General features: G+C 44.5%; 1 protein-coding gene across 2 annotated transcripts in view; it reads left to right on the top strand.

Annotated features, from left to right (window-relative positions):
• Mcph1 (microcephalin 1) overlaps positions 1–23,381 on the top strand; it is a 208,624-nt gene that overhangs the window by 16,073 nt on the left and 169,170 nt on the right. For both annotated transcript variants that reach the window (XM_042262469.2, XM_076553665.1), the window contains exons 4-8: positions 6,310–6,397; positions 9,382–9,496; positions 10,226–10,366; positions 10,945–11,034; positions 12,006–13,112. In XM_042262469.2, the coding sequence (XP_042118403.2) occupies positions 6,310–6,397; positions 9,382–9,496; positions 10,226–10,366; positions 10,945–11,034; positions 12,006–13,112 (1,541 nt within the window). The remainder of the gene's footprint in view (positions 1–6,309; positions 6,398–9,381; positions 9,497–10,225; positions 10,367–10,944; positions 11,035–12,005; positions 13,113–23,381) is intronic.

Here is a 23,381-nt window from a genome sequence, read left to right as displayed (position 1 = left end):
CTTCATACTTTAACGCCTGTGTGAACATGCAAGTCCCTTGCCGAGATTTATGTTACTGGCATCATGTTTCACTTCATGTGGGAACTGACTAAATTCCAAATCTGAGCCTGTACACCTGTCACTCTGATAGGTGAGTTATTGCGACACTTATTCTGGAGTTAAATAATGTCTTCTATGACTTTGTCACTAGACCAGGCACACATTTTGCTGGTTTGAATCGAGCCTTTCCCCAAACTGTTAGCTGTAGAACATGTGTAGTAATTCTATAAACTTGGGCAGCTGGTCTGTGAGCTAAACTTAGTCTGTAAACCAGAAGGGAGGTGGCAGTGCCTACACAGCAGAGCTGGTGCAGACGTCTCCAGAGTAGCTGACCTTGTCCTTATGCTGACCAGGATATTCTATAGGTGGTAATAAGATCCCCAGGTTCAGTTTCTCTTAGGTTCAGATGAGTCCTAACCATTTCCTTCCTTTTACTGACATTTTTCTTGAGTGAGAACAAGCTGGTAAGAACTCCTCAGGGTTAGACTCATAACCAGGCTAGAGAAGAAGCACTTAAGAGACATTTCCCTCCTCTGCTCTTTTGCCATTCTTACTGGCCTTTATTGTTTGGTTGGTGGTTTTGGTTTTTCCCTTTCATCTCCAGCCTGCTCTCATCTCACCGTGTGTCTGTAGCTCAGGCTGGCCTTCAGCTTGCCGTAGTCTTTGTGTGTCTGCCTCCCCAGTGCTGAGATCATTGGCATGAGTCAGTACACCCAGCTCTTTGGTTAGGACCATTCTGAAGCTATGGGCTTCTAGAGGCTTACATGATGGGATTGTTTTTTAAAACCAGCTTTGTAAATGTGTGGCTTAAGTCAAGTGTCGGGGTTCATGTCTGTAACACTAGCACTTGGGAGGCTGAGACAGGGGCATCACTGAGAGTTCAAGGCCAGATGAGGCTATATAACTACTTCCAGACAGCCTGGGGTACAGTGTGAGACTAGCACTTGGGAGGCTGAGACAGGGGCATCACTGAGAGTTCAAGGCCAGATGAGGCTATATAACTACTTCCAGACAGCCTGGGGTACAGTGTGAGACTGTCTCAAAATGTACCCATTTGAGTTTGCAGATCAGTGTGTTACGTCATGACCACCAAACTCAAAATCTAGGGGGTTTACAACCTTTCAGAGTACCACCTGCCCCTTTGCAGCAGCTTCCTTCTCCCCAACCCCCACCCTGGAGCAGCCTCTGCTCTGGATTCTGTAGCCAGAAGTTAGTTTCCCTGCTGTAGGATTTCGGGCAGATGGACTCTTCCAGCATGTAAGGCTTGGCTTCCTTCAGTCAATGTGATATTTTAGAGACTTCTCCATGTCTTATGCAGCAATAGTTTCCTTCATTGTTTAGCCAAGTAGTATCTATTGCATTTACATACCACAGTGTGTTTGCCAGTGGTAGAAATCTGAACAGTTTTCCATTTTTGGTTACTATGAATGAAGTTGTTATGGAGATTTGTGTTTGTGCCTTACTGTGTTTTCATTTCTTGTGGTTTATTACTCAAACAAGGTGGCCGCATGGTTTCACGTTCCTACAACAGTGTGAGTGTTCTTTTGTTCCGTGCTTTCACCCACACTTGGGGTTTGTCCATCATTTAAATTTAGCTATTAAGAGTGGATATATAGCAGTCTCTCATACGTTCTCATTTACATATCATACAGTTTTCTCAGTTAAAGTATACAGTTCATGGCTTTTAAACATGCTCAGAGTCATGCAGCCATCTCCACAGTTTAAAGCATTTTGTACCTTGACCTGAAGCCTGTGCCCTTAGCAGTCACTCCCCAAGTCTCTTTGCCCATCACTGGGAAACTAAAGGCAGAGCATGCACAGTTTGTATCAATGCAGTCGAGTGTGGCAGCACCGAGCTTCCATCTTTGCAAGGTCTGTCATGTTGTCATTCTTGGTTGCTTCCTTTTTCTGACCAAATGATGCACACACACACAGAGATTAAGAAAAGGACTTAGACATTACAGGGCTTGGGGTGTAGCTTAGTTTCTTTTCTGTTGCTGTGATAAAAATACCCTGACAAAAGCAACTTAGGGAGAAAAGGTTCGTTGGACTCATAATTCCAAATTACAGTCCATCATGGCAGGCAAGTCACAGCAGCAGGGGATGAGAGACTCGGTTCTGTTACATCCACAGTCAGGAACAGAGAACAGTTAATGCACATGTGCTAGTGCTCAGCCTGCCCTCCCCATTTACACAATCCCAGACCCCTTCTTCAGGGCATGGTCTCATCCACAATTAAGGCGGGTCTTCCTTCATCCTTTAACGAAGTCGAGACAGTTTGTCAAAGACATTCTCTGAGGCAAACCTTAATCTAGAAAGTCCCTTGTAGATACGCCCCGAGGCCTACCTCCTAGGTCTTAGAGGCTGAGTTGTCACTTACCACTGACCATCACAGGGTAAAAGGCAGACATTGTTCGATCGACCGTGAACATTATCTGGTGTGTGTTTCAAGATTTTTTAAAAATAATTTTTAAATTTTTTAATTATTTATTTTTATTTTATATGTGTTGGAGTTTTGCCTGCCTGCATGTCTGTGTGAGGGTGTTAGATCCCCTGGAATGGAAACAACAGACAGTTGTAAGATGCCATGCTCGGAATTGAACCAGGGTCCTCTAAAAGAGCAGTCAGTGCTCTTAACCATTGAGCCATCTCTCCAGCCCCAAGATTTATTTTTATATACATGTATGAGTGCCTGCATATATGTATGTGTATCACATGCATGCAGTGTCCACAGAGGCCTGAAGAGGGCATCAGATCCCATGAACTGTGGTTAGGTACTCAGACTGATCCAGTGCCCTTAAGGGCACTGCTCAGTCATCTCTCCAGCCACCGGAAATGTTTTTAACCTCAGGGTGCCCTTCTCTTAGAGATACATATGCTTTCTTTGCACACAAATGTTCTTTCTCTTTATACCAATGTACATAATAAAATTTTGTTAAGCTAGTGGTTTGTGCTTACACTTCTGATAGGAACTAGGTAGCTGGATCTTGAGTCTACCATGAACACACTTCTGTCATATAGAGTTGTTTTTCCTTCACTGAGTTCCAGTTGTCTCACATGGACCCACAGCTCCACCCTGGTGTTAGGGGAGTGGGCCTGGCTAGGCACCATGTCCACACCTGTTTCCCTGCTCTTCCCTGTTTGTTCTGTGTGTCACCATCTCCCCAGCACACACCCAGAGGCTGGAGAGGACCTGGAGTCCTTGACTCCTCTGCACTCTGCTAGGCCTGGGTTTTCTTTTCTTTATTTGTTTGCTCGACAGTTCCCCAAGCAGCTCTTATCTACTCTTTTTTGTTGGTTTGTGTCCTTTTTGTTTTCTTTGGCTGGTCTTTTATTGGGATTTAGGGGAACAAGAGAAACTTGTGCACTTGCTCTGTCATTTTACCCAGAGGTCAAGGCCCAGTTTATTATCTAAACAGTGCTCAGTTACGTCCCCAGCCCTGCTGTGCCTGCACTGTTACTGTGAACCTCCAGGGGCTTCTACCTCCTTGGTTACTCTCTTGCACCTGGAATCTGAAGAGGTGACCTCTCTAGGACACCTCCTTCCCCACCCATCTTTCCTTAGATAGAGCCCACAGGAGCAGGAGACAGTCTCTTGAGGGAGGCACCATGTCCTCAAGGGAACCAGAAATCTTTGTGTGATGCTTTCTCCTAATTGGGATTATCCGCCTGATCTTTCTCAGTGTGTTGGTGGTGATAAATAGGAAGGCTACCAGTTTGTTTTTTATGTTGATTTTGTATCTGCCACTTTGCTGAAAGTGTTTATCAGGAGTTTTATGATTCCCTTTTGTGTAGGATCATGTTTTCTACAAATAAGAACACCGACTTCATCTTCTATTTGTATCCTTTTTATTTACTTCTCTTGTATTGTTCTTGCTAAAACATCAGGACTTCTCCATTCTTCTTTTGAGACAGGGTCTCTTATGTAACTGGCTGACCTGGAACTTGCTGTGTAGACTAGACTGACCATGAATGCTCTGAGATCTGTCTACCTCTGCCTCCTGAGTGCTGGGATTAAAATTGTGAGCCACCATGCCTGGCTTTATTGGCTGTATTCTTTCACTTGAAATATGTGCATGCTCAAATGGGACTGGTTTGCAATAAGATGAAGGTGTCATTTCTTCTTCTACATTGGGGGTGTAGCTAGTGAACTACACCCTAATTCACATGCTCTGGTTGTCAGTCCTCTCCCCCCATACCTCCCTGAGGGAGCAGTAGTAGCTGCAGAAGCAGCCACAACTGCTGGAGAGGCTCAGCACACACATTGTTTTTTTTTTTTTTTTTTTGGTTTTTCGAGACAGGGTTTCTCTGTGTAGCTTTGCGCCTTTCCTGGAGCTTACTTGGTAGTCCAGGCTGGCCTCGAACTCACAAGAGATCCGCCTGGCTCTGCCTCCCGAGTGCTGGGATTAAAGGCGTGCGCCACCAACGCCCGGCTCAGCACACACATTGTAATAGTTCATCAAGCCGCCCTCCAACTTCAGTAACTATTCAGAGATAGAGGGGCGAGGACCATGTGGTACATAGAAAGATCCTGGTTACTAAGGTTAGGGATGGAAGGGAAATGGGCTGAGTAAGGATGAGGATGAGCATTAGATCAACTGAGGAAAACAATGAGTGAAAAGTGGATGGAAAGGAGAAACCTGGATACTGTTAGGATCCATAATTTAAAGAGTATTACAGCTACAGAGGTTAGGGTTAAGTAAAAAGAGGCAAGAGGCGGGGGTGTATGCAGAAGAGAGGAGAAATGAGGTAGGAATGAGAGGAGAGACTGGGCTATGTATAGAATGAGTATAATTGAGCAATATCAAAATCAAAGCAAGACCATTAAGACATATTTTTGCAGGCCAGAGGTGGCTCAGAGGTTAATTAAGAGCACTGGCTATTCTTATAGAGGACCTGGGTTCAGTTCCCAGGGCCTACATGGCAGCTCACACTGTCTCATGCCTTCTTCTGGTCTCAATGGATACGAGGCACAAGTAGTACACAGACAAACATACCGACAAGATACTCGTACCTGTAAAATAAAGTAAAAATAAAAGTAAAAAGATACTTATATAAGAATGAAAAGTGAAAAACAAAGTGAAAATAATGTTACATTTATCATCATGTCAGTCAGTAACCTCTTTCTTGTTGGGATGGATTTTGAATCCCTCCCCTTCCTGTGATGTCTCACATAGCAGACTACTGATGAGACCTCGAAAGACGCAGTTTGTTGTTCTAGTTCAAACTTTTCAGTCAGATTTGTGGGTATGAAGAGTTCAAACCAGTTACTTTTGGGTTGAGTTTCTGCTCTTTTGCCAGTAAGTGTCAGACCTTCCTTGAGTTTTTCTCGGCCCTCTAGATGGAATGTTGCTGCTGGGAAATTTCCATGTCATGTCCACATGTGCTGGAGGGTGACACTTCCCCACTTGGGTTAGTGGAAGTTAAGTCCAAGGTACTGGTGTGACCATGCCTATACTTTGTTTACCTTGTTGGCCAGACATGTTCTTCTTACCTGGGCTCTGGCTGCCTCTTTGTTCCTGTCTGCTTCCATGGTTTCCACATAGTTTTAGATCTGGTCAGTGATTACTTGGTTCTGAGCTCAGCAGAAATTTTCCATGTTCTTGGTCACCTGTGGAGTTTGGAGGGTGCTTCCTTCTTGGGGTGTGGCTTCAGGGTGTCCACAGATAATCTCACCTTCAGGGTTGCTCTGATGTGTGACACATCGGCTGCTGTCTCCACAGCCTATTAATCGTGAGTCTGTCAGCCTGGGAATATATCTAGCCCCTGGTTGTGTCTCAACCCCTGGGTATAAATCTGACCCCTGCCCCGTCTCTCTAGTTTACTAGTTCCTGTGCTTGTGATGGAAGGAGTGAAGGTGGGTGGGGAGTGCTGGTTTTATTTTGGCAGTGCTTGGGATTGAATCTAGTGCGTCTCACTTGCTATACAAACACCCGAACACTGAGCCGTTCTCTCAGTCTCTCAGGTATAAGGAAATGCTGCTCCTTCCTCACCACCCCCAAGTGTTTGGATTACAGGGATGTACTCATATGTCTGACCTTCTTCTTCTTTTATATTGGGGCAGGGGTGACCATGTAGAGAAAGCAGATTTTGGAAAAATTTATATTTATAAAAAAATTTATACTGACTCATATTTGGCATTCTATGTATTTATATATTATGTAAAACATATTAACTTTTGAACCTGCTGCCTGACCTATATGCAGTCCCATGCTGTATGTTTATAGCAAAGACTTTTACTCATTGGCCTGCTTTGACTTGGTTCTACAGATGCAGGATGGCTGGAGCACATGTCGATGAATCTTTGTTCCCTGCAGTGAATACGAATGAACATTTACCAAGCCTAATTAGAAAAAAAGTAAGTATGTAATGGGGCGATTATGAATGTATGCACCCTTGGTTTTTTTATTCTAGAAATCTTATTTTCACAGGTATTATTCAGAGTATCTTAAGTGTGCTCATTGCTCCTCTCCCATAAAATTTCTAGTTAACTGTAAAGTTTTTTGTATATGAATGCTTTGATACATATAATCTATAGGAAAGGGAAGAGAATGTAGTTGGCCTTGGAAAATTAAAACTTGCCCCAAGACTAGATAGCCTTCTGTGTTTGGTATTTCTTTTTTTAATTTGTATTTTATGTGTTTGTATGTTTTGCCTCCATCTGTGTCTGCACTGCATGCAAGTCTGGTGTCCATGGAGTCTAGAAGAAGGCATTGGATCCCCTGGAGCTAGAGTTGGTTGTGGGCTGCCAAGTGGATGCTGGGGATTGAACCCAGGTCCTTCACAAGAGCAGTCAGTGCTCTCAACTGCTGGCCATCTCTCTGGCCCCCTGGTTTTTCTTTGAGTGTAGCTCACTGAGAATTATCAAAGCACCTTGTTCTCACACAAGAACCACTGTTAGATTTGATGACCTAATCAAGATTGAATGAGGTGGATGAGAACTGTATACTTCGTGCTGAGTATAAGAAGTAGCTGCGGGCTTCTCAGCACTTTTAGAAGATACTGCATGATAAAAAAAAATAAATAAAAAAGAGGATACTATGTGATGTACATCCATTGTTCATCACAGTAAGCCAGGTGCCAGGGCAGTGACAAGGCCACTCCCCCAAGGCTTTTCCAGACTTCCTCATCTGATTCTGGGCAGTTCTTGACTATGCCATGCCCAAGTAAAGGACTTGGGAAAACATGTCGATAGTACACGCTGTTTTACTTTTACACACTTGGTCAACTCAGGCACAGCAGGCATCTCTGCTGTTTCTTCCCTCTGTCACCTCAGCTTGACTAGTGACCTGGGTAAGAGTCCGAAGTGCTCACTACCCATTAGCACATACACCCACTCTGCACAGTGAAACCGCTAAGCTAAGTGTTCAGTTTGCTGGGCTGCCTTTTCTTCCCCACCTAATAGTGTGTCTTTGATCATGTTAATTTCGTTTTATATTGCACATTATGAGTGGCCCTTTCTATATATATTCACAGTCAGTTTTTATGAAGCATGTTACTTGGAAATGTGTGTTTACTTCCTGTACTCACAAACAGAAGTAGAATTGCTGGCTCAATGTGCAAATAGCCTTGGATGTGAGATTACATCAATAGTGTGCAAGAGCACCTCTTTCTTGTCCAGTGCTTTTGTATTATCTTTAAGCTTTGTCTAGTCTACTGTATAAATAGTACTAGTTCTAGCCTATATTACACTTCTAGAAACCTTCCTTTTTCTTCCCTTTTCCAAATGCAATTCCAGGTTAATTGTGACTTGAGAACCATCATTATTTTAGGTTCTTAGAGGGCAATTTCTGCTCTCCCTGTCACTCTGCCCCCAGCCTGACCATGGCTTGCTGCGCAGGAAACAGTTTAGTCACATCATGGTATTATCTGTTCCCTCTGTCTGATCATGCTCCCCTGAAGTCCATTTGAGACTCACTTTGCAGTGTCCCGTGCCTCAGTGTAGATGGCACATTACCCATCAGCCCTCACTCACACTCCCTGTTGCAGTAGTCGGGCTTTCTGTTGTGGCTGCTGCCCTGGCTCTGTCAGTGTCACTCTGGGACCTGAGTTCCAAGGTGCAGTGTGGATCTGGAAACACCGCTGTTTTCACGTTCTGTGAATACCCTTTTTTTTTTTTTTTTTTGTAGCATCTGAGCCCTATTCTTACTGCCGCCATTTGTCTCATGGTAGAAAGATTCCCAATACTAAGGTCACAGAGTAGAACCTCTATCCTCTGCTTTCCCCATGGGAAGAGTACTCCAGGCACGTCACTAATCCTCCTCACAGAACAATGCACAAACTGTCCTTACTGTGCAAAAGAACACTGTTAAGTAGTACATGTCCCACTGTGCAACAGTGGGCCAGCCTGCTGGACTTGACCTCGCAGCACTCACTAGTAGAACTGAGTTATTTGTTAAGGATCTTCACTGCCACTCATCACTCTGGGGCAAGCTCTGCTATGCTGAGGACCAGTGCCTGACACACAGGAATGTGGTAGTGACCAAGTGTGACCTGACCTAGCTAGTCCAGAGCAAAATGGGGCATGGGCCTACAAGGGCGAGAAGCAGCTGAGACAAGGAAATGCTAATTCCTGTCTTTAGTAACTAAAATGGTTGCTTTTGTGTTCTGTGTCATTGGAAGGAAGTTGGTGTGAGAACAGCAGAGTGCGTAGGCTGCCCTGAGAGCCACCTTGGGTGCTGAGAATGCTGGCATCCTGAAATAGCTCAGGAAACGATTGCAAAGTAGACGGCCTTTTACTTCATCTCTAAAGTTCTGTGTTGTTTGTCAGAATAGTGCCTCAGAAGTAAATACTGCCAACTCCCATACAGTACAATAAACAACTCATTAAGAAGTGATTTTAATTTTGATGTCATTAAAGTTGCCAGAATTATATGGAAAGGCCTTTCTCTCCTGCTTTAAAAAACAAGTAGCAATCACAGAGACTGGAGAGATGGCTCAGCAGTTGTCTTCTTCAGAAGACCTAGCCAGGGTCTCTTCCCAGCACTTACGTGGAGGCTCACAACTGTCCTCACTCTAGTTTCAGGGGCTCTGACACCTTCTTTGGGTCTCTGTGGGCACCAGGCATGCATCATGCATGTGGTATACATACATAAATGCAGGTCAACATTTCTTCACATAAAAACAAGCAAATCACTCTCCTTATTTTTTTTGCTTTTTTTCAAAACAGGCTTTTTCTGTGTAGTCCTGGCTGCCTTGAACTCACAGAGATCCCACCTGCCTCTGCCTCCTAAGTATTGGGATCAAAGGCATACATCACCACCACCCAGCATAAGTAAATATTTAAAAACAAACAGTAAAGAACATAGTACACTTTCATTAATGTTGACCCTTTTTGCCTAGCACAAGTGTATGCAGCCCAAAGATTTTATTCCTAAAACACCAGAAAATGACAAAAGACTTCAAAAGAAATTTGAGAAAATGGCTGAAGAGCTACAGAGGCAGAAGACATCACTTGGTGAGCCAAGTTCAGTGGCCTTGACAGCTGGAGGTGTGGGGGCTGGCTTTCGAGAAGAAGGAGACTGAGCCACTGGGAAGGGCAGTCAGATAATCCTCATCATTCAGTCAGTCAGTGGAATTCTTGTCTGCAAAATGATCACAGGAGAAAAGCAACCTCACTTATTTAATGTTGCCTTTTTACCTCTTGCCTGGTCTTTTTGTTTCATTATCTAAAACAGGCAAAACTTAGGCAATGTTTGCTTTGAATGCTATAGGGAAACAACTTGGGCTCACTTCCTGTGGTCAGATTCATGTGTGTGTCTTGAGGGGATGAGCAATGTTCAGTAGGCCCACTTTCTAAAAGCTGGATATAAAACCAGTTTTAGAAGCCAGTCCACATCCCAGCCAGTTTTCTTGCTAGTTGTGTTGAGTGTGTACGTGATATCGACTTACCTGTGGCCCAGTGGCTACCTCTGTAAATGAAGATGCCAATACCTATCATCATGTAGGGCCTGGGTACACCTAGATGAATAATGCATGCCCCTTACTGAGAACTCAGCAAGGGTCAGCTGGCAGCTAGCTCTACTGGCAGTGCCATGGTTCATGGTGGGGGCAATACTGTCTGTGGGAAGAGAGAATGGCACTGAAAAGGAGCAGGAACGCAGGGGGGTGACTGTGAGTCTTAAAAGAATTGAGCTGGTGAAGTGTGGCAGTGTTTTCTTGAACGTAAGTTGAACTCTGTTTTCAGTTGATGGTGTCCCTGTCCTCCTGTTTGAGTCTCCCTGCTCAGTGGTATACAGCCCCACGGTTCCCATTAGGAGTCACCAGAACATGATGGAGAGGAGACTACAAGAGATGAAGGAGAAAAGGGAAAACCTTTCCCCTACCTGTAAGTGATTACTTTGTAAAATGAAAATTATGTCTACTGGTGAATTACAGAAGATGTATTAAGTCATTAATACCCTAGAAATTTTCTACGAAACTTTGAAGGTTTTTCAACCACAGCACTGTTGACTTTTGGAGATAATTCTTTGTTGTGTACACTATCTAAACCAGTAATAACCCTCCCTCATCTTGTGACAGAAATTGTCCCCTGTCTACTTTAGCACTGGGGTCCTACTTGGAGGTAAATCCTAGGAACTTTCACAGTTATCAAACAAACTGAAAACATTCATTTAATTCGGTTTAAGCTTCAGGCAAGTTGGATTTTCAAATTCTCATCTCACATGTGAGTCCATAAGTTAATACTTTTGGGACAATAATTGCTAGGAATTCATTTTTTTCAGTCTTACATCTACAATATACTTTACATAGTTTTTTCTACTCATTATATTATATTAAGCTTAGAATATACTTAGGAGCCCTTTAATATGTGTATGGGATCAAGAGCAGAATAGACAGACATCTTTGTCTTGTCCAATAGGAAATTCTGTGGTCCATTTCAATGACATGTCATTATTTTATCAGCTTCCCAGATGTTTGAACAGTCTCAACAGAATCCAAATATCGCTCTGTGTGAAGCATCTTTGAACATTTCTCGTGAATCTTTAAGTTCAGGTAAAATTGTAATATTTTTTTTTCTTTCTGTAACAAAGCTACGATTTGAAAGGGGTGTGTGTGTGTGTGTGTGTGTGTGTGTGTGTGTGTGTGTGTGTGTGTGTGTGTGTACTCATACTTGTACTTTATGAGATAGTCTTTTACTATGAAGCCCTGGCTGGCATGGAACTTACCATATAGACCTTCCCAGAGCACCGTGTCAAGGAGGGTGTATCTTTGTTGCCTCTGTTCTGTTCTTTTTTAAAGTTAAACTTGCATTGTCTCAAGCAGAAGTTAGAATCCCAGTATGGCCTCCAGATTGTGTGGTTTCTCTAAAATCGAAGCCCTCCACCATCCAGCACTGTGCCAGTGGAGAACCAGCTTTGAGTGATGACCACAAGTTCCCAAATGAGTGAAAAATGGTGACTGCCCTCCAGTACCTCATAGTGTAATGAGAAGACAGGGAACCTTATGCTGTGATGATTATTGCTATGTCAGGAGAGGGTGTAGCAATGTGACCAGACAGGGTGAAGGGATTCACTTGTGACATTGACATTAAGGTGGTTTTGAAGGATGAATTGTGTTTACCCACAGTAAAATGTGGAGGAAAGATGGGGCCTGGTGTGAGGAGCCTGGAGACTCAGGTGATGGGGCATTTTAGCATTACTCCTGAGAAAAATGCAAGCGTCATTGGCGGTCAGAATACTGAAGGTCCCATGAGATTCATTTGAAATATAAATGTAACATGAGAGCTTGCCAGAAGAGCTGAGGAGGGAGGGAGCTGGGAGTAGGAGCTGAGTTATCAGAGGAAATGTTTCATAGAAGACCAAAGCTTAGCCAGCTGGTGGCACACACCTTAAACCCAGCATTTGGGAGGCAGGAGCAGGCGGGCCACCTAGCTCTGCATAATGAGACCGGGTCTTTAAAAGAAAACAAGGTAGTCTATGGTCAATTGCACATTTTGAAGATGATTTTTTTATTGCTCTCTCCAGATGAATCCTTTGCCAATTTTTCACACTCATCTTTTGATGGTCTCTGTGGAAATCAGGAAAGGAAACCAGGAAGATCTGCTAATGAGATGGCCAGCAAGGCATGCCTTTCCTCACCTGTGTTGAAAACAAGCGGTTCTTATGAGTCAGCATTGCCCAACCTCCTCTCTCAGCCAAGTCCTCCGAAAGCTGCAGACAGTCCTCCACAGGAGAGGGTCAGCTGGCAGAAGGAGGCTGCAGCTGAGAAAGCTGACCCGGAGAGAAAGCAGGCTGCAGCTGTGTCTCCGGGGACACCTGACGAGAAGCACTGTCTGTCTCCTGCAGCATCTGCCATAGATGAACACTTGGTACGTTTGGGACCCAAGAGTTCCTCGGCAAAGAGAAAAAGGCCAGCAGACTTGGGGTCACCTCCAAAAGGAAAGAAGAGGTACAGTAGGAAGTCTGCCCTGCCGCTACAGCTGTTCCGGTCTGACCATGATCTGCAGTCCACGGCCGGCCCCATCCCGGGGACTCCTGATGTTGGGGCTTCCTCTTATGAGGACTACTTTTCCCCTGATAATCTCAAAGAAAGGAATTTGGAGACTCTTCCTCCTGAGGCTCAGCCATTAGCAAGCCCTTCTCTGTTGCGCTCTAAAGGTCTCTCAAAGTGGGAGCGAAGAAACATCCTGGAAATGTGTGATTTTACCAGCATTGGTAAAAATCCCAGATCCATCAGCATTACTGACTTCATGTCAAAAGGTGCTTCTAGTCTGGAGAAACCTGACAAGAAAGTGAGTACAGTTCCTAGGTGCATTTTGGTGGGAACATCTGCTGAAGAAAGCCCAAAGCACTGCAGGCAGCCTGGCCCTCAGCTGAGGGAGGACACAGGCCCACAGGGAAGCACCCGTGCTAACACCCAGAACGGCCCTGCTCGCGGTGCCGTACCCTTGGAAGGAGGGGCTGAGGAAGCAAGAGACCCAGCTGATGTAAAAGGCTCCCCGAAAGACAGCACCACTCCGCCAGCTTCGGCCTCTTCTGAAGGAGAAGCACACAGCTTCAGTTTGGGAGAGGATTGTAATGTAGAAAAATCTGTAGAAGAAAAGGAGAACATATCCACAGCATATAGTGAAAGTATGTGAATATCATTTCCCAAGTATTTTTGTTTGGCCAGTATGTAATACTGTGTTCATATTTTAAATTTGTCACAACTTCATAATTTAATTTATTCCCCCTCCCCTTCTAAGGAACATGTGTTTGATATTTCGCAGTGATGTTCTTTAGGGATAGGTGGCAGGCCCTAAGCTTTCCAGTCAAGTCTGTTCCATAAATACGCTTCCCCAGGCTTTGTCCTTGTGGACTAAAAAAAAATAGTAATACTTACTATAAATGGTTGGCTTGTGCCTCTCTGTACGCCTCCCTCACTTAGTATGACTATACAAAGAGGTGACTGATAGAGGCATTTGTTTTTTGTTTTGTTTTGTTTTGGTTTTTCGAGACAGGGTTTCTCTGTGTAGTTTTGGTGCCTTTCCTGGAACTCACTTGGTAGCCCAGGCTGGCCTCGAACTCACAGAGATCTGCCTGCCTCTGCCTCCTGAGTGCTGGGGTTAAAGGCATGCGCCACCACCGCCCGGCCGAGGCATTTGTTTTTTAATTTTAGGTTCATTTAGGAAGGGTTTTATATGTGATACGTGCAGTAAGGAAACTGCCAACATGACCCCTCCATAATTAGGGTTTTGATTGTGAATAAGAAAGAGAAAGTATCCAGAGGCATCTGGAAGAGTCCAGAGCAGAGAAAGAGAAGCAGACTGGACATGGCCAGGGCTGTCTGCCAGGCCAGGGAGAACAGCAGGAGCAGAGTAATACACCTAGCAAGAGTGGTGAGGGAGCAGGACGTAGGGAGAGAGGACAGTGGGAACAGCAGGAGTGCCCGTGGCTGGGGATAAAGAGAGTGGGATCTGAGGTGAGAAGGGGCTCTGTACAATAAGTGCGTGTGAATAGGAACTGAGGGAGCCCGGAGCCAGCATGGGCTTTGATATGCAGCCATGTGTCCCTTCTGCTAGACATAAGGAAAATGACTCCTTCTGGTTGAAGGGAACTGGTTCCACAAGTTCCTGAGGATTTCTGGCTTTTATCTGATCACTAGAAATCCTCCTATAGTCCAGGTTGAGCTGTTGAGCTGGGCATAGACTCAATTTTGGACCAAGTCAGTGGGTTTGCCCTTTTGGACCTGACATATTTCTACTGTAGAACTCTAGAGAGAATCAGCTGTGATTTTGCTAAGAAAAACACGAAAAAGTAAGTTTTGAAATTTGTCATCAGTGTTCACTTTTGAAGAAACTTTGGGCAATGTTCAATAAGAACAAATAGTTTTAGAACATTTTGTTCAATTAAGAATTTGGTTATGACTGGATGGTGGTGGCAGCACTTGCCTTTAATCCCAGCAATTAGGAGGCAGAGGCAGGCGGATCTCTGTGAGTTCCAGGTCAGTCTGGTCTACAGAGTGAGATCCAGGATAGCCAGAGCTACACAGAGAAACCTTGTCTCAAAAAAACAAAACAAAACAAACAACAACAACAAAAAGCATTTGGTTAGTTCTTTCTCCGGCCCTCAAGTAAGAATTTGGTTGTTGCTTTGATTTCTGCTTATTTTGCTTTAAGACTACCATTCAGATAGGTTTGTTTATTCCTATCTATAATTAAATTGTAATTACTAAATTTTTTATTTGTTGAATGTCGTAATGAGCTATATGATTATAAATTTTGAGGCAAAATAACAAAAATATCAACAAGTTTTGCAATCAAAATTAAAATCTTGGTCTTTGACCATTTTTTAAAATTTGGTTAAAATGAATATGACCAAATTGGTCCATCATCATTTCTACATTTGAGGTAGCTTTAGCCACTATAGGATAGATTATGTCAGGGTAAAATAATTACAGCTCTGTCTCTTTTCTTATGAGTATAAACTCACTCAAAACAGCGATTAAATTATTTTTAGATATTAAGCCGCTAAATAGCTTTTGAATAATTTATATTATAGTCATAAGAGCATTTTGTTTCATCAAGATTAATGTGTTTTCAAAATATGTAAAATCAGATTGACTCTAGTAAATATGAAATAGTATATATGTAGAATTGTTTTGTTACTTCAGGATATCCTGTCTTGAGTTCTGAGGTTTTATCCTCTTTTGAAGCATTTGAATATTATATGATATTTTAAAAGCATTTGAATATTGTATGATATATAAATATAAATTAAGTGGGATACAACTGGTTCCAAACAGCTTGGCACATCCTAAGCCCCAACATTGCAGGTGTGCTGTCCTTAGAAGCTGGTGTATTTCTTCATCCAGAGCTCAGCCTTTCTGAGCATCAGGCTTCAGAAAGAGAGGGTGAAGGGCATGGGCCTGGGGTGGCCCTCCAGGACTAGAGGAAATTGAGAGGTTTGGTGATGATGAAGGGGGTTGGCTTGATGGTACACATACAGGGGACTTGTGTAACTCGGGTTGACTCTGATAGTTCTGTAAACTGTCATGTCTTCCCACAAGACAAACATGGACTCATGGGGCATGATAACACCTATCTAGCCTAAACCCAAGCATTTTCTTTTATACTAATAATATTAAGACTCATGGATATTTTACATTGCCCACTGTCAGCCCAGCCTGGACTCAGGCCAGTCAACTCTTTGGGGATCCACCATAGATAGAACCATAAATCCTTGGGCTGAAACGGAAATTCTGTACCTGCTCCAGCTGGAGCTAGGAAGGCTGCTCTGGACATGAGCTCGACCCTCGAGGTCTCTCCAGTTGAATGAAAGGCTTTCAGTGTCTGCTTTCATCTCACTTGCACTTGTTGACTCCAAGATAGTGTGCAGTAAGGTTTCTAAAGAAAGTTCCCAATAATAGTTCAGTAATAGACATTGAAACAGTGGGGTAGAATCATTAACTCTTCGCAATTTCATTCTCTAATTTTATGAACAATAAACAAGAAATTTCCATTGTTAAAAAGAATAAACTTTCCCATCTCAAGTCCTCACTTTCTGCTTTGTATCATTCTTGAATTGCTACTGAAGGTTAGTTGTAGACCTTTTATTGTCTTGTACACACTTCTTGTTTGTAAGGAGATAGCAGAGAAGGAAACACTGTCACCTCTACCTCCAACAGACTCTAGAGTCCTAGGAGAAGACAGATGGTAAATTTAAATAGGACATGGTGACGGCTAGTGAGTGTATCCAAGGGTGCACAATAAAGAAACAGCTGACATGACTGCCCCTGGTAGAGTTACGGTTTTTATTGTAGATATGAGAGAACAGCCAGAGGCGTCTGGAAGAGTCCAGAGCAGAGAGAGAAAGTAGACTGGACATGGCCAAGGCTAGGGGAGCAGGAGAGAAGAGTGGAGATAGCAGACTCGTACAAGAATATTATTATTCTTGTATGTGTAAAAGGTAACGGGTATAGTGAGAATAGTGGATGGTGGGGGAGGATATCTGGAAGGAGTGGAGGTGAGAAGGCCTAGGATGCTAGTGTAGGCTTTGAAATGTATAAGAGGTACTTGTGACCCTGAGGGAGCCTGGAGGCCAGCATGGACTTTGATATGCAGCCACGGATATGTATCAGTGGAGCCATATGTCCCTTCTGCCGCACATGAGGAAAATGACTCCTTTTGGCAGATGGGAATCAATGTCACAAGTTCCTGAGGAATGCTGGCTTTATCCAACCACCAGAAATCGTAATGTAATCCAGGTGGATCTCATTTCTGGATATACGGACTGCCTTTCAGAGTTGGGGGAATTGAAGTTTCCTTTGGACCTGGCAGTAATTAGAAAAAGTGGTACCCCGTGGTATAGGTGGTTCCGTCAGGGACCCGGACGGCCCCTCTAAGGAGGTATTATTGACTGTAGGCCAAGTGAGAGGGCACATTTGTGTCTACTGGAGGTAAGTGCAAATGACTGAATGTCCTGCAGAAAGGAGGAGGCCAGTGCAGCAACAAGCCACTGAGCCTCTGAGGCGGCCGGGGACAGTGATCACAATGTGGCAGGAGTCAGATCCCCAGGCCCTTCCCTCCCCAGCAAGGCAGGGAGTTCCAGTTTGTTTTATGGTGTGATGAGAAACCGCTGGGGATCTTGAGCTGGAGTAACCAGATCTGATTTGTTTTCGTTGTAACCCTGGATACTTTGAAGAACAAACTGTAGTGTAGAAGCAATTACTGTCAACAGTATTTCCTTCCAGATAACTGTGTGTGTATAAACATACAAACGAAATACATTTAAAGGGATTCTCTTGCATGCATAGAACCATATTATCCTGTTGCCCAAAATTGGCCTTTTAAAAACTCATAACAACATGTCTGATATATTCTTCACAGAAGATATTTGTTTCTTTAGTATAATCTGTATTGAGGATCAGTGACATTTTCTAAAATGGGTCAAAAGGATATAAATACAGATAATTAGAGAAAGAGTTCTGCAAAATTTTTGTTGATAAAATTCAAAATTGAGTATAGTTTTTGGAATGCATGTCTACTCTTCAACAGATTTCTTTGGTAGGGGGAGAATGAGTAACCCTGTGATTTAATTGGGACTCTGGTAGGTGAGTTTCCCATCAAACTTGATTGCAAATAACTCTTTATGGCTGTTGCATAAGGTATTATGTATTCATTCTTGAAGGTGCTCTTTTCACAAAGATTGGTCCTGTCCAAGTGTGATGCCAGTTCACAAAGAGATGGTTTCCAAGCCTGTTGGGTCCTAAGGCAGTGTTTCTGTAACTGTAGGTTTCCTTTCCATGTGTGCCTTCCAGCAGGTCCTTATCTTGCACATGGGTCACTTGGCAGTGGGAGGCTGAGCAAGAATCTCTTGAATCGTGTAGGTAGTGTGATCTTACAATTAGGATATTGGTTGCTTTGTTCTTTTGTCAGGTCTGGGAAATACTGTAGTAACTATAGTCTGAATGCAGAAAGAACTATCTAAACCCAATTTGTGTGAGGGTGGTGTCTTGCTTTCTGTTTCATTGTATTTATTTGGGGGGCAAGCTCTTACTACGTAGCATACTTGGTCTCCAGTTAGTAATCCTCCTGTCTCAGCCTCCAGGCTGCTGAGACTATGGGTATGTAACAACACACTTCATTTTAACTTTTGACACTGCAAGGCAGGAAGCATGAAAAGCAGTTTGGTCATTATTGAGATGACATCCTCTACCCCTGCTCCCTCTCACACGAAGTCAGTTTGAATTGCCCAGTAGATTAAAGTCTATCAGTGGTCCTGAGCACCTTGGTATACAGTAGAGCTCCTGCTTGTCTTTGTCTAATGATACTGATGGCAGGAGCTCCGTATGTGTCTCACTGGAACACCAGCTGAGTTAGTCTTTTCCACACTATGCCCCACATCTGCCCATTGATTTAGTGCACATTTTCTCCTGTGCAGCATGTGGTGGAATTGTACATGTCAGCATTTTATGCACGTGTGTTCACTTATCTGCGCAGTTTGGCCATTTCCAAATATTGGATTCTTTTACAGACTACCAGCTGTTGGGAGTTGATGATGGACCACTGTCCTTCCAGCAGGTCTGGCTACCAGATCTTAAGGAAGGCAAGTTTCATAAACATTTGTTGGCCAACAAAATGGGGAAAAGTCCTCCAGGGAGACAGATCTACAGAAGGCCCAGCCTCTGCCTCTATAAAAGTTATTGTCTGCCTTAGACTACCTGGTATCTCTTGACTCTGTACTTTATTATAAGTCATTTAGGGATCAAGATGTGGCTATTGTCTCCAGGAACACAAGCTTCAGCTAATGCTGGATTTCTGTGCCCTGCCCATGCATGATTTAAGGGGTGCTCTGTAATATCCAGCCAGTCCATTCTTGAATCCACAAATTTATCCAATGGGAAGCTTTCTGACCACTTGATGACATCAATTACAGCCCATTTGTTCTAACCGTGGTGGCAGTTAGCAAGGCATTTTGAGATGGATTTGTGGACTTGTCTTTCAGGCATGTCCACTTGTACTGTTTGAGATTGAGACTTGCATAGTTACAAAAATGTTAGAGCTGGGGTTCTTTTCTATTCATTTTTTGTTTTTTGAGACATTGTCTCCCTCTGTAGCCTAGCCTGGCCTTGGAGCAGTCTCCCTACCTCAGCCTCTAGATCAGTGGTCCTCAACCTTCATAATGCTGTGACCCTTTAATACAATTCCTCATGTTGTGGTGACCCCTAACCATAAAATTATTTTCATTACTTTCTTAGGTGTAATTTTGCTACTTTTGTTATGTATGTTTTGTTAATTTTGTTCTGAATCATAATGCAAATATAAGTGTTTTCTGATGATCATAGGTGACCCCTGTGAAAAGGTTGCTTGACCTCCAAAGGGGCTGTGACCCACAGACTGAGAACCACTGCTCTCGAGTGTTGGAATTACACTCCTGTTCCACTGTAGCTTTCTGCTAAGTTCTTTTTTTAAATTTTTATTTGATCCTTTTATGACAACTAGGACAGCAAAGCATGCGTGCAATGAGGCTAGACTGAAAATGAGAGGCATCTAAGATGTAGAGTTTGGATAGAACACTGTGTCCACCCCCACCCTGACCTCCCCCAGCCCACAAGCTCCAACCCTACCCTGGATGACAATATTTGGAACAAGATTTTGTTCAGATGAGATCGTGAGGCTGAGGCCCTAATGAAGTCACTACTGTTTGCTGAAGAGGGTAAGAGATGCCAGGAGTCCTCCCTCCGCCCTCTTTGCCATATGAAATGGAAGCCACGAGGCTGCCATCTGGAAGCCAGGTGGGCGGGCCCTTACCAGAAGCCAATTACCAGCATCTAGTTGAGATCCAAATCTTGGAATTCTCTGAAACAGAAGATTATTCCTCGTTATCAAGTCACCCAGTTAGGGCGTTTTAAGACAGTCATCAAACTGTTATGTGGAGGACTAGCCCCTTACTGGATGGAGGCTGACTAGGGGTAGGTGGCCAGGCATTACCATAGACACTCAAAATAGATACCTGTTAGCTGGTTACATCTTATCCATACATAGACAGGAGGTCTAGAGAAGGGACATTGGCTTCGCAATGTAGGTTCGGCTGGTGTTACAGGACACAATGTCACCCAGGGGAGCACAGATGTGACAACCCGTGAAAGCAGTGCAGGAGCAGACGTATAGCCCAGGGGAGGGTGCCTGGGAGACTGGAGGTGGGACCAGGTTGGCCCCACAGCCAGCTCAGCTGTTTTTGGTTGCCTAGTGACCTTAGAGAAAATGTGAGCAACCTCCTATGGCAGAGCGTGTGAGTGATAAGTAACTGAAAGCTGTTTGCTTGCTTTATGCTATGACTCAGGGTCTTCTGTCCTTATGGATATTCTATTCCTTAACTACTTTTAATCTCAGATTTAAAAGATGGTTAAAAACAAATTATGTTGTGTTTGCGTGTTAGGAGCTGAGAGGTTTTTTTTTTTTTTTTTTTTTTTTTTTTAAAGATTCCTAAAAGCATTATGAAGCAATATAGGAATGTTGGTATCCCAGAGTGAGAAAGCGCTGCCACTTACAGCAGATTCATTAACCCTTTACCTGCCTGCTACAGTCCATTCCCCTCTTTTAGCAATTGAGGGCTTCAGTGGGTGGGCAGTTATCCAGGATTGAGGGAATCATGACATTTAAAAGATGGCTGAAAAGGAAGAGGATTGGTGTGTAATTGGTTTGTCTCCAAAGGGACCCAATTTAGATATTTATAGGCAAAGAATGTTGACCTTAAAATATTCCTAGGGCCCAGGATACAAATAACAGCTAGTTTGAATTCCAGAAAACCCTTAACTATTATTATTTTTTTTAAGTTTACTGATTCATTTTTACGATTATTTATTGGGGGTGTGCATTGTGCACCGGTGTGTGTGTGTGTGTGTGTGTGTGTGTGTGTGTGTGTGTGTGTGTGTGTGTGCATCAAGACAACTTGAAGGAGTTAGTTCTTGCCTTCTACCACATAGGGTTTGGGGATTGGACTCAGGATCCTTTACTCACCAAGCCGTCTTGCTGCCCCTTATTTTTATTTAGATGGAATTCTGGTTTGGTTTTGGTTTTGTTTAATTTAACTTCTTTATTGACTCTTTGGGAGTTTCACATCATGCACCCCAATTCTGCTCACCTCATGGTTCCACCATACTCCTCTCCCCTGCTACACCCCCCCCCAAAACAAAACAAAACAACATTAAAATCTCTTTTCTTCTCCTCCTTTCCTGCCTCTCCATTACCTCTTCATTTGTCCTGGTGGCACTGGGGCTTCAGTGTGTCAGACAGTAGACCCCTTTGTCCTATCAGCTTTACTAGCAAATGTTCATTGCGATGAGTCACTGGTCTGGTTCAAGGCCTGTTGTTTCTGGTATACCATCCTCAGTGGATCCTCACCAGAACTCCCCTGGAATATCCTGTGGCCACCCCAAGTCTTGGGGATGACTGGTCCACAGGACGAGTCCCTTCACAAGCTCTAGCAAGTCCTAGATGGGGTAGATGCTAAGGTAGGTCAACCCAAGGCCCGGCTGTGGGCCTGGTGGTAGCCAAGCTAGTCGGTTCAGGCCACTGTGGCCACCCATCTTGGGTAAGGGGGCAGAGTTAACTCCCCTACATGCATGCCCTCACCACAGGTGAGGGGTGGAAGCCATCTCTCTTGTTATAGTGTCCAGCGAGAGGCAATGCCAGCTCTCTCAGGGCCAGTGAAGGGCGGGGCTGGCTCAGCATGGCCCTCTGATTTCATTTCCCATGGTTCCTAAGGCCTCCTGAGGTGACACAGGCCACAGACATTAACACAGACCCCAGCTGCAGCTGGACCCAGACATGGCCCTTGGCAGCATCTTGGGCCCAGAAGACATCCTGGCTCTGGGTGGAAGGAGTGGCTGCTATTCAGGTAGGAATGGTTCTAGCTATATGGCTGCCGGATACCACCAAAGCCTCAGATTGTGACCCCCAACTCTAGGCTTCTGTGTGACCTTTGGTGGCAATGCATGACCTGCACTTCAGCACAGACCCCAGCTGTGGTAGGACAATGGACCCTGCCATGGTCCTCGTCAACAGCTGGGTCTGGATGCACCACTGCCCCAGTGGCAACATGGCCCTGAGACATCAACATGGCCCTCTATCTCTGGTGTCTGCACAGCCTTCGATAGTAACAGGATCACTGAACATCAGCACAGATGTTCAGTGCTGATGTACCCTGGCTGCAGTAGGGCCATGGACCCTGACATGGCCCTCAGCTGCAGCTCTGGCCTAGATGTCACCATGACGTTGGGTAGCAGCACAGGCCACTCAGATCTGGATGCATCCTGGTCCTCGGACACCAAACTGGACTCAGGCGGCTGATCTGACCCTGGGCAACCTTTATGGTACTAGGTGGCAACAGGAACCACATAGGTCAATCCAGTCCCTAGTCTCTATAGAGCCATAGAACCAGACATGGCCTTCAGTAGCGGCCTGGGCCTGGATGACACCATGGCTCTGGGTGGCAGCACAGGCCTCCCATATCTGTATGGCCCCTGCTGTGGCATGGCCCCCAGACTCCAATCAAGCTGCAGGCTCTGGCCCAGATCCCTGACCTCTGTATGGGCCCTAGTGCCAACCTTGGCCACAGACTTCAACACAGACCCAGCTGCTGGGCCACAGGCCCAGACATGGCCTCAGGCAGCAGCTCAGCCTGGTCGACATCCTAGCTCCAAGTGGTAGTCCCGGCCATTCAGATCAGGATGGCTCCGGCAGCGGCATGGCCCCTGGACACCAGCAAGGCCACAGGTTGCGGCCCAGAATTGTGATTTCAAAGCATGAATGGAAGTTTTCAAGTGTGACTCCTCAAACACGGGTCCCTGTGGGTTTTATCATACCGTCCTATCTGCAAGGTAGACTTTGTTCTGCCTACCCTTTAGTTTCTGCAAGTGCTTTTATTATTTTGCCTTGGAACATAGTTATGTGTGTGCCTAGCGTGTGCATTGGACATTGTCTTCCGTACTGGGCCATCTGCAGTGGCAGCCTCACCCTGTGCTTGCCCATGGACCAGGGTTCAGGTAGGATGTGCAGTTCAGCTGCCATCACCTGCTACAGCTGCTGCCTGCCAAGATCGTAAGTGTGGCTCACGTGTGCCCCATGTATGTTCTCCTTAAAAAGCCCAGCTAATCTTAGTAAGCAGACTCTTGGAGAAGAATAAGAACAGAGAGCTCATGTAAGGCCGCACCTGTAAGGGTCAACTCGCATCCTCTCCATTCTCTGCAGCTGTCATCCCACAGAGCCACAGGGAGCGCACTGGATTCTCTTGTGGGCCTTTGTGGCAAGAAGTTGGTTTAATGTGAAAATCTAGTAGGGAGCAAAATCAAGTATGTGCAGATTAAAACCTGGAGCTTTGTACTGAAGACTGTTCTAGAAGAACTAAGTCCAGTGCTGG

Source organism: Peromyscus maniculatus, chromosome 17 (assembly GCF_049852395.1).
Source record: "Peromyscus maniculatus bairdii isolate BWxNUB_F1_BW_parent chromosome 17, HU_Pman_BW_mat_3.1, whole genome shotgun sequence".
Lineage (NCBI taxonomy): Eukaryota > Metazoa > Chordata > Mammalia > Rodentia > Cricetidae > Peromyscus > Peromyscus maniculatus.
The sequence above is the reverse complement of the archived record's forward strand: the minus strand, read 5'-3'. Positions and strand labels throughout refer to the sequence as shown.